We start from the raw sequence: 12372 nt of genomic DNA, 5'->3' as shown, positions 1-12372 counted from the left end.
TGAACCTGGAAGAGCAAGTGTAATTGAGTGTGGAAAAAAGGGAACCTTGTGGTATCCCTGGCTAAATAAGATCAGACATTCTTCTCCCCTCCATTTCCTCCTAAGACAACAGGCACATTCTGCCCCCTCTGGTCATTATTTCTTTGATCAGGTTGGACTTATTGACAGAGACGATAGAGATAATGGAATAATGATTACTCATCAAAACCCACCTCCCTTTGATAGCATGGGATAGTCTGCGTCTGGCTCCCCATCCACACATTAACTTAAATCCGTTTAGCCACAGACACACTAAAACACACGTAAGAAAAAAAAAACTCTAAAAGGGTTTGAGTGCTCTGATGCTTGGTCAGTCAACAGTGGCTTAGTGAATGCTGAGGATCAATGCCTCATGTGGTAAATCATTAAGCCCCATTATTTCTGTAAAGGGAAACTCACAAGAGAATGCAAACCCAGACACGTTACCGCCCAGATAGCAATGACCACCGGCTAAATGAGTTTCTCTGAGTCGATATCTCAATACAGAGAGCTCAGACATGCTGAGAGAGCACTCTTGGCTTGATGAAGCATCTCAGGTAGAAAACAGGTGTGAAGCCCTGTAAGCCGCATGGTGTGATACTGAGAAGGCAAGAGAGGGAAAGTGAGAAAGAAAAATGAGCAGTGGTGAGACAAAGGCTTTCTGATTGTGGCTGCCAGTTGATGAAACTGGGCTGGGGCTTGTCTGGGCCTGTAGGCATGAACAAGTCTGCATTTAAATGCATCTGTAGAGAAGGAGAGAACCTAAAGAGCTCTCCTGCTCCATCACCCCCCTCCCTTGCCTTTTTTCCCCCAAATCTCCTATTCCCCCTTCCCCCTCCCCTGTATTCTCTTTATAATACTTCATCTCTCTTCCTGTCTCCATCCACCGTCATGTGCTGGTCAGGTTTTCTGATAATAGTGTCATGGTTGACTGATGTCTGAGTTTTCAGGTGTTTTGCAAGAGACATATATTGTAGGAATTGTTCTTAAAGTGAAAACGTGACATCTGCAACATCCACTCTAAGAAACAGGCAGTTTATTTATAGATTTAAGACAAAAATAGACAAATAACAACAGAAGAATCATCAGACAGCCTCACTTCCTGTCGGTTGTTACACAAGAATAAAGAATGAGCTGTTGGAGTTGTTTCAATAGTCTGTTGACACATCAACAATTCCCTTGGGTGGATATACAAGTCTCAGTGCATCCTTAGTGCAATGCTACAGCAGCAAACTCATGTTGTTGTCATATAGGCCCAAAGTATTATGGGTGACACCAATTTAAATTTTGAATTAAAGGCAACAGAATCAATCACATTAAAAACAAACTGCTGGTACAAACAGACTCGCAGCAGTACATCATGAAGGAAAGCTATGGCTGAGCGGGTCAAGGTAGAAAGTGCATATGCTTGTCTGAGCTGTAATCCGTCATACACTGCAGATTGGCCAGGAGTAATGAGCCTTTACATTATAGTACATAGAGAGCTGATACTGTGGGAGAGCTATTTTGCACAGTCAAATTACGGTTCGATTTTCACCTAACAAAGACTCAGCAACATTCACCAATCAATGGGTGTCAAAATGCTCTCTGCTTCTGATAATAGATTTGAAGAGTTCTCACGCACGAGAAAGTGCAGGCAAATTTACAATAAAGAATCAGCTGGTAGGGCAGAAAGTGAGGATTGTAGGGAAAGGAGGGGTGAAGGTAATGGGATGATGGAAAGCACAAGAGACAATATTATAGAAAATCAGCTAAAGACAGGTCTCCTTTTTTCACAATCAAAATGTAATACCCAGAAACACCTTAGCAATATATATTCTCTCGATAACATAAGGCATTGGGGCATATGACAAATGTTCCCTTTCTGTGTCTGAGAGTGTCCAGAGTGTTTGTCAAAATGACAGAACCAAAATGATATTGCGAATAAATGAAGAGTGAAGCACACTGTGTCACAAAATTTCCCGTTTCTGACATCTGTTGGGCTTAACAGATGCTCTGCTCAGCTGCCTACCCAGGCTCCTCTCTGAGTCGGCCGTGCTCACCAGTAAGCCAAGGATCTGACTGGCTGTGGAAATTGAGCCTGATCGTAATTGATTGCACATAACTTGTGTGCTTCAATTAAAGAAAGTTAGTAGCTAGTGAGGGATTAAAAAGTTTGAGAGCAGAAAAGACGTGGCCATCCATATTTGTCACAGCAGTCCTCCTCAAGGTCAGCTCACTGCCAGCAGGCACGAGGGGAGGGAGGGGGGAGGGGGGAGAAGGGGTGAGAGGACGATGGCTGACAGACAGGGCCTGCCTGACAGCTCAACAGGGCTGACAGTTGGCTGAAGCAGAACTGAAGGACAGGTGGATATGGTAAGAGTATAGTCTCATGGGGCGTGGTCCATCGATGGTCCAGAATCATTGTCTCCAAAGTCCCGTGGGTCCATGGGGTCTGCCCTCGGCTCTGGCAGCCTGGAAGAAAACAGCAGAAACAGGAATAAATCAGATGATTTATCAGGTCTTCCAACTCTAATTTACACCTAAATGCTGCCACACATACTCACATCCCAACCACACACCCACCACCATGCACACACATATTATGGAAATATAATAAACCTTTGTGAAATGTAATCAGCTTCAATCAAGCTACGCCTTAAGTAGAAATCATCCATTCTGTCAGTTTTATATTAGCAGCTCTGTGGTGACAGAGACAAAGTGATAGCTAAATTGCAGGGACCTGTAGCAATCCAAGCCTGGCTGATAGATTCAATTTCACTGGAGACAGTCTACACTAATCATATGCTCTAATTGGACAATGTCGTAAGGGTGATAGAGCACTGCTAGTCCCAGAGAAGACACTCTCCTCTGTAACTTCTCCCATTCTGCCCTTCATCTTTTTTATTATGACTTCCTCCCTACATCTAGCACAGTCATTTTAAAAAGACTATATGTCAGCATGTTTTCTAAACACACACTTATGCTTGTTATGGCACTTATGGCTGCTATTTAAGTCAATGAGATTCAACTCACTTAAGAGCTATGCCTTTTAATTCCACCGTTGAGATGTTTCCTATGACCTTCAACATTTAGTTTGCATTTAATATTTGGGAATTTACTGTTGTGTATCAGAGCAAGAATCAACAAAAAATAGATTATTCCACTCAAATCTTTCATGTCATACTGATGCACAAGCTGCAGTAGAAGGTCAAGGCAACTGCAATGGCAGCTTGGCTGACTGTACAATTTTTCTTGGGCTTTTGATTACCAGCTCCTCTAGGTCGGGGGACTTGTTACAAAATACAGCTGTTATTTGGATGCAAAAATCAGACAAACAGATCAACTTCCAATTAAGCAGTTACATCAGTATGTAACCATAGCACAGATGCTTTGTTCTTGTTATTATATTGGGAGGGAGAGTAGTTCATGACAACCAATAAAGAAAAAGCTTAACTGTATTGTATTAAGCAATATCATCTCTCATAAAAATGGTTACACAACACAGTGGACCAAATGAATACAGCATTTCCCCCACAAGCATGATGAGTACTAATAAAACATACAAACACACAGATAATATAACTGTATGGAAAGCATCACAAAGCAGTAAGAAAAGGATGAAATAGTGATCTAGATGTTTCATCAAAAAATACTACATCTCAGCATCTAAGTTTAACTAAAATGTGTTGTGCTCAGAGCAAGAAATAAAAGACAAAAGGAATCACTGTGATCTACAAGTGATTCCTCTAAAACTGTAACTAGGACTGAACAGCCTAAAGACATGCTAGCAGCTCTGTGAGTCTGTAGACACTAAAACCCCACGGGTGCTTTGAGATCGACGCTGATCCACCTCAGTAGTATTTGCTGATTACCACTAAACAGAAACACAGTAATGTTGTTCATTTCGCAGGTATTTGGTCATAATACCTGCAAACGGTCAATCTTGTCCAGGTCTGACCACCCACTTTTGGAGAAATTCATTCCTCTGCCGTCTGGATGGAGATTTAGGCTACCTCCAGCACCAACAAATAGGTACAAATTTTCCTTTGTCCCACGTGCAAGCAATGCAGTTAACTTGTACACCCCTAATTGCATTGCTCGTGACATCTCTACTTATACTTATTCCGATTGTGATTGTTCTTATCAAGTTTGGTTGTGCTGTATGCTGAGATGATGTTTGTTATGCCACTGTTCATTTATTAATGGTTGTTGTGTTAGTTGTTTTTTGGTACTGTCACTGCAAACCAAATTTCCCCTCGAGGGACAATAAAGCTCTGAACCGAACTGATAAATGAAAGTACTGGACAAGTCAAACTTCGGACCTGATGATGGTGCTGAACCAAGGACTCATTACAGTTACCTTCATGTCCTCCTAAAGGGGACATGAGTCTCTGCATCAAACTTTACGCCAGTCACATCTAATACAAAACATTTCACTCAAAACCACAAATGTGAATCTCATGGTGGCTTTACAAGAGAAGTCAGTAGATTACATGAGTTATTAGGACACAGCCTCTGGGGACCATGAGCATCTGTACAAATGCATCAAATAGTTGAGCCATATTGCTAGCATGTCTTTCCAAGTCCATCTTGTAACCTTGTTATTAATAATTTAGCTACTGAACTTTTAATCTCAAGACTACAGCTGCAATGATTCGTTGATAAATTCCAGATATTAAATTAATCTCCAACTAATTTGATAATTGATTAATTAATATTGAGTCATTTTAAGAAGACATTTCCAAGGTCAAGCTTCTCAAATGTGAATATTTTCTCATTTCTTCAGTAGTAAACTGACAATCGTGGTGAACTGCGCTGTGACATTTTACGGACCAAATAACTGGTCGAGTCATTAGTTGCAGCCCTACTCAAGACTATTCACTGTCTATGAAGCTATAGAACAGTTAACTGTCATACATTTAGTGTAATCAATAAGGGATAATACCCGACAAGTCATACCCTCAATTCTTAGCCCATGTATCATCCATTACAACCTTGGAACATACAACTTGTTGGGTATCATCCTTTACTTAAACTGTGAGTAAATCTTACCATACATGCTTTAACCATCTTTACAGGGTTTGCAGATAAAAACAGTTTCACAATTCAAACACAGTCTGAAACAAACACTGTATAGTACTTGCAAAAAATAAGAGCAAAACCATGTTTATAATTCAGTAATCTCACATGCAATATCTACACAGCAGTCATAAGAACTGAATATGCTTCAGGACACAGAATTGAGACTTGCCTGCATAGACTGTTACAGTTTTCATTCAAGCAGAAAATTAATAAATTCTAGATAAACCTGTTGGTTTTGTGTTGGTTATCTAGTGATATTATGTGGTCTCTATCTCCTGTCTCTCAGTCAAGGGCACAGTTTGTATCCATCTCTGCCTCTCTGATGCCGAAGCTCCTCTCCAGCACTATCTGAAACACTGCTCCACCTCCATCGCCTCCGTTTTCCGGCCTACGCTGTGTAATCTTTGAGGAAAAAAATGTCTGCGTCTGTTAATAGACTGCAATATCTTTGTGAGTGCTGCTCCCTGTGTATTCCTGTTTGACATACTTCTGTTGGCAGAAACAAAGAGTTGCTTCTTTTCACTTCCTGCATCTCCTCAAGGACCACATCACAACGGAACAAACTCACAACAGGGCATCTCATCAAACAGCAGTAACAACTGTGTACACACATACAGTCATGCTATTGCAAGTGTGTACAGCTATATGTTGAGCCGTAAAACATTTTGATGAGCTGTTGGCCTTTCAGACTTTAATATATTATCTCAAAAATGCCCAGTGGTCACACTAAAAACACAATTCAGTTCAATTCAATTCAATGATCTTTCAAGAAGAATGTTGCCAAAGCATCAAAATACAATTTGTCAAAAATATTTGGACACTACAAAATAACAATAATATGAACATTAACACAATGTTAAAATTAATTATATGCAGTATACACACATATACAGTATCAGTCAAAAGTTTGGACACACTTTCAAATGAATGGGAAGGTGTGTCCAAACTTTTGACTGGTACTGTACATATATATACATATAGTGTATGTGTTTGTGTACTTGTGTGTATGTGTCTAGACTATTCTCCTTCTCCTAGAACTATTTTAAATTTTGAGTAGTCATTAAGCTCTTAGAAATGTTACTTATATCACTGGATTGTAGGAGGAAGTGCATCTCCAGCCTCCAGAGTGACTCCATGTTCTGTTTTCATTTGTTTGCTGTGATTATTTGTTCCGTCCTTTTTTGATTGTTAGTTTGTGGTCACTGAGCCTATGTGTGATTAGGATCTGTCTCTGCTTTTTATCTCTGACAGTCTGAGATATTCTGCCAATTCGTAATCTTTTTTAGGGCCAGATAACATTTTAATCTACTTTGGCTTTTAGTTTCTTCCTTCCAATGTTCCAGATATGCTTCTTAATATTGCATTATAATTTGGTTTACACTGATTGGTGTTTGGAAAGCAGACTGAGAGAGTGGTCTGAGTGTGTCTGAGAGGGGGCAGTTAGTCTCAGCACCAACTGACATAGGGGACTCTTTACTGGGCTCAGCTCTTGGGTTTGGAGGGCTTTGGAGTGGAGGGTGTCTAGGGGGCTTAATTTAAATTAAAAAGCTTGAGTGCTCCCTTTTGAATGTTAATTATCAGTGGATATCTGCTCAATTCTGCTCTGCATGCCTTTGTTGGTGTTTTTCTCTGCATGTGTAAAATCTGTTTGCAGAATTCTGTTGGATGTTTGTCCCAACATTTATAGTTATGATGACTAAGTGGACCCCAGTACACTAGCATACAGAGCAATGGGTGGGAGGACACTATCAAATAGTTTAGGCCAGATTTTAATTGGAATCTGGAAATTATAACATGATCTCTTAATGACAATTAGAGCTCTTTTAGCTTTTTCATTTAGTGCATTAATTGCCTGATCGGTTATGGTAATAGCAAGGTAGGTATAACTCATACTACATTCACTTATATGATTATTTGTGTAAAACTGGTATGCAGACACACACATACACAGCTTGGCCTCAAGTGGTAATTTACTGACAGCCAAAAGAAATAATGATGATGGACAGAGTGTGTATACATGCATACGGGGTTAGTTACTACAGAGGTATACCATTTCTCTTAATACAAGAGATTAATTACTCAAAAGTGCTGTTCCCAGTCTAATTCCTGGCAACGTTAACATGTGTATTTTCATTAGCTGCACTGATTTTACTCAGCATTCAAATTGTCTAGAGGATCACAGAGGGAAGGCTGTTCAGACTTTTTGTTGTCAGCACAGCACAAAAATCTGCACTGAGCTCACACACGCAACTCCCTCCTGTCTGAGATGGCGTTTGGGGTAAAACGTTGGCAGACTTATTTGTGTAAGGCAATTTCATCTTGCATCTCCAGTCAACCAAAACAGTCACCCTGCTCTTCGTAAAAAAAAAAAAGAAAGAGAAAAAAAAAGAAAGTAATTACAAATATATTCATATGGCACAAAGCGAGGCTTCCACTATGGAGGCAAATGAACTATTTATATTCAGATGGTCCTTGCTAAGCCTTAGGACACATGGATGTAATAACTTATTTATTCCACCCGCAGGAAAAAGGCCATTACTTGACAGAGTGAGAGAGAGAGAGAGCGAGAGAGACAGAGCGAGCGAGAGAGAGCAGCAGTGAATGGGAGGGGTGGTAGAGAGAAAAGAGAGAGTGGAGCTTTGACATGCAACAAAATGTCAGTGGGTGGGTGATAAATTCCCTACAAGTTTAAGCCCTTGCTTTATTCTCTTTTTTTGTCTGTTCATCCTCCCTGGCCTAAGTAAAAGATCACTTTGCTGTGTTTGTGTGTGTGTCTGTGTGTGTGTGTTTGTGCGAATGGGCGACTTCTTCCTGACGACTGGGTTCTTTCCGTCCATGACTTATTCATGAGCTTTAATGCAGTCGATGTATTATTGATCAGCACCGATCATTGCCTCCTCCACTTGGTGTGACCGTGGCCTGCGGACAGGCGTGAGCTGGGGCTGGAAGGCCTGCTGCAGAGCTTTCTGTCTGGGCTTCAGTGAAACACACTGGCTGTGCTCCTTGGATGATGGATGGACAATAGCCTTAGTGTGTGGAAATTTGAAACTGTGTGTGTGTGTGTGTATCTGTGTGTGTGTGTGTGGTTGGGGGTGGGGGGAGAGATAAGAGTTTAGATAGGACTGATAGAGTAGACCAAAGCTAATCTTACTAATGTCCCCTGTCTGAGTGTAACAGAAAAGTTTCTCCAATAGCTCTAAAATGAACCCATCACTCACAGGAGAAAACCTTTAGTTCCTCATGAAGAAAAAAGAGCGTGCATGATCTTGCCTGCCTAGACTCTGACTTTTGTCTCTCTCATTCTATTCCTGTTTTGGCCTCAACCCCATGGAGCTCTCTGGGAGATAGAGAAGGGAGGGGTCCTTGCCCTGATTAAGTTTGAATTCCCTGCTCTTGGCAGAGAAGCTGCAGGACTCCTAAGTCATCATCCGGAAACACTCCCATCACGCCGTGGCAGCCTTGCCAGCTTGATCCAGCCTCATTGCCATATGAATAATCATACTGCAGTAGTTTGGATATGCTGAATGGATTTAAGGTGTGTGTGTGTGTGTGTGTGTGTGTGTGTGTGTGTGTGTGTGTGTGTGTAAAATGATGGAGGGAAGGAAAGGGGAGGAGCTGAAGAGCAAACTGGGGTTTGCAGATAGGGGAGCGAGGTTCTTCTTGATTAAGCAAAGAGGTTGAATGAGAATAAGGCTGTGTACACAAGACTAGTGGCAATCATCTGCAGGGGAAAATAAATATTGCAATTTGCATTTCCAAACAGTGGTGATGCCATCTGAGCGTACTCTATCACATAAGAGGGCAGGGCCCATTTCTCAAGCCCTGGGGGCCTATGAGGTTTGGTCTAATGAGAGAGGAACCTTAATGTTTATTGATAGAGCCCAAGAGGACAGACTCTTACCCTTACTCTCCAGTGAAGCACTGCACTCTGCTACTACTTAGCAAAATAACTTGTAGCTTCTGCAGGATGATTTAACACTACAAACAATGACAAGAGATGGCCATGATATAGAAAAATAGATCAAATAAAGGAGTTAAAAGGGGGCAAAGAAAGGAGGGTAAAGAACTGATGACGCAGAGCAGGGAAAGTGAATGTTTGAAAAATAGTAACTGATTTGTAGATGGCAATCCAATAAAAAGAAAAGACATACTGCAGGCTATTGTGAGTAATTTAACTTCTCTGCGCTGATGCTCTGGTGGATCTAATTGGCCATTGTCCCGGAAGGGTTCCTTCTCCCTCTCTTGCCATCATGTCTGCCAACTCCCCCTTTTCTCTCTATGGATTTATGTTCTTTTCCTTTCATCTCACAGGCCTGTCTAGTGACGTATAATTTAGAAATAGCCCCTGCACACACCTTTCATTAAGAGCACCCCTGTGATCTTCCCAACACTTTGCACTGCAATGATCCTGCCAGCTAGAATTTGAGACATAGATGTATCTTAATGAGGAGAAATGTGAGAGAAAAACAAGAAGGGCAAAGGACTGACACAGAGAGGTGGAGGCGGACTTAAAGAAGGAAAAGCCAATTTATCAGACCTTCAGGAACATGAAGGATATACAGAACAAACGCTGGCAGGAAGTGACATCATGAGTTTGTTGCTGAGGCTCAGCTACAAGAAAAGCAGAGGTGATGCATGAGTGTGGAAGCTGAGAGGGGGGAATACATATTTCCTATTAAAGGTTACTCAGACCCCAATCTGTTATGACACTTTTGTTCTCATGCTCTAATGCAGATCAGAAGCTCAAGCACTGCAGGGAAAGAGTGAAAATGTTTTAAAGTCTTGTTGCTATGCAGTCAAGTTAGAGAAGTTGTACTTTATGGAATCAGTTCACCTGAAGCCAATTAATCTAAAAATATAAAAAATACAAGTCCTGTATTTTTGCCACACAAAGCCAAAGTAGAGATTTTAGCTGATGGTGGCAGGAATTCATTAAACTGAATGGGTAATGATAACCAAATCCTCTATAAAATCATCATTTTTTTAGTTCATTATTTTTATGGAAACAAATGCCTAATTGAGAGGTTATTTAGTTTTAAAACTGTGCACATCATAGAATCTTCCTTTTAAAAAAGACAAAAATTTGAATAGAATAAAAATAAAATACTTTAGCAGTTGATCCAAAAAAAATCATCAGTTTTATTCCTCCCAGCATTTGGTGAAACATTTTAAACAGTTGATAACAATAATCTTAAATGGGTCAGTATCTTTAAAAAACTAGAAAACTGGTAGCCTATTATCTTCAACAGATAAGTCAGTGTCGATCAATGCTAAATAAACACAGTAGAAAATTACACTATTGCTTTTCTAATTATTAACAACAGTGACTCATTATTTCATGATCTAAAAATCTTTTCTACAGCACAATACAAAAAGCATATAATATGTATTACTGCTGTCCTTTGCTAGCTAAATGTGGCTCTGTATTCTTTATAATGTTAACAGTATTGTGCATCCATCAAAATACAGCTACTCAAGTTTTTAACTGCTAAAAAAGAAACAAAAGCATTTTGACTCTTCAATCACTTCACTGGTTAATTTTGGAATGGACTATTTTAAGATTTGAGTGATTCCCTTTAAAACGTGACTGGGTCTGCCCCATGATACATCAGACCTGTTGACAGTTATTGTATAGACAGAAGTCAAGCTAGGGAGGTCAGTAAAATATTTGAAGCCATTTCTATCTATATTCTATTTTGGATTTTTAAGATATCCTGTGTAAAATACATTCTTCTGCTAACAGACTGTCTGTCCTGTCATGTTGGTGAGGCTAAATGTCAGGGAGTGTGACAGCAGTTATTGAGAAGTGCGGACTCTATTAAGACTCTGTGGTGAGAGTCTGCTATGTGGGCGCAGGTGCTACCAACTGTGCAGGTGAGGACTCACAGCTTAAATTTCATGGCTGTTTCACTGTTTTGCTTTTGAACCACTGACACACAGGATTTGTATCAGATGGTTGTTTTATTAATTGCTGCACAAGAATATTTTGTGATGCCTAAGCCTTGTAATTAGATTATTACATGAACTGTGATACAGAACATGCATCCACCCACTTCTCTGATACACACACGCGCACACGCACACGCACACACACACACACACACACACACACACACACACACACACACAGCAAAACAGACAGACACACAGGGATCCATGATGTTGGCAAAATGCCCTTAAACAAAGAAAACAACCACAACACAATTCTTTCTCCATGAGATGAGAGAATAATCTATGTGGGTGTCAAAACCCCCTCGGCATTTAAATGATAAATCCGTAAAATTTCTTTATAGCCTGCGTCTGTGCAGCAACCCCCTGTTGAGCCACAGTCGCAGCAGTATTGGCTTTGTTTACATAGTGATTTATTGGGCTGAGCAGTTTCTTTCCCCCAGAAATATAGCTCTCTCTGTTCATGATATCCGGCCTGACCACAGCAAACTGCATACACTGGAGGAAAATATGGTGATAACTTAATATCTAAACTGACTGCTTGATCAAGCAAAAAAGTGTTATCGTTTATCTTATCAATTATGAATCAAACACATGAGTCTTTCTCAGTCGTTACATCTCATTCTAGGATGAAACATAAATATGCGGACACGTACAATTTATACCCCCTTTTACATGAAATGATTTATTGACTGTATCCAAATGCCTGAAGATCAGTGAGAGAGAATGAAGCTAACTGACTGACCAAAGACCATCATGTGTTGTGAGATGACTGAATAATTGCTGCAAACAATGACAGTCTGCCTCTTTCAGACTCAGTGGTCTATCTCTACTGTTCACTGGGACTGTCTTCCCCTGAAAAACAATGCAACACCCTGTGGTGTTTCCATGCTGTTCCAAAGGCTTAATCAGTTCGTGGAGGAAGTGAAGAGACAAGGCGCAACAACAGGCAATGCATCATGGTACAGGGGACAGAGCTAGGGGCTGTTTACCACGACCCTTTGTGTGCGCTGCAGCTTATTCATCAGAACAAAATGGTAGAGGCGAGGATAAATCCATCTCATCATCCACCAGATGTACCGCCTCAAGTAGACCCCATTCAAACTCATATTCATGCATGTGATTATTTCAGAATGTGCATCGGGAAGTGTGGGGCGTACCACTCCAGCCAAGAATTGCATGCAGTCAACTCTCTTCATGATGCATGTATTATCATGAGGACGCCTCCTCCTGCACACAGACTGTGAACAGTTAGGCGGAAAGGTCAGTGATGCGGAATAAAATATTGTGCTGATGCTCAGCCAATCAGAATAATCACACAGGTTTGTCGGCACTGCAGCA

At 40.7% G+C, this 12372-nt stretch overlaps 1 protein-coding gene across 3 annotated transcripts in view; it reads right to left on the bottom strand.

Moving 5' to 3' along the window:
* Positions 1-1037: 1037 nt before the first annotated feature.
* The window catches only part of trim44 (tripartite motif containing 44), a 48693-nt gene continuing 37358 nt past the window's right edge, over positions 1038-12372 (bottom strand). For all 3 annotated transcript variants that reach the window (XM_053318567.1, XM_053318566.1, XM_053318564.1), the window contains exon 6: positions 1038-2472. In XM_053318567.1, coding sequence (XP_053174542.1) covers positions 2388-2472 — 85 coding nt within the window. In that variant the 3' untranslated portion in view covers positions 1038-2387. The remainder of the gene's footprint in view (positions 2473-12372) is intronic.

The sequence above is a fragment of the Scomber japonicus genome, chromosome 5, assembly GCF_027409825.1.
Source record: "Scomber japonicus isolate fScoJap1 chromosome 5, fScoJap1.pri, whole genome shotgun sequence".
NCBI lineage: Eukaryota > Metazoa > Chordata > Actinopteri > Scombriformes > Scombridae > Scomber > Scomber japonicus.
This window is presented reverse-complemented; position numbering and strand designations above follow the sequence as displayed.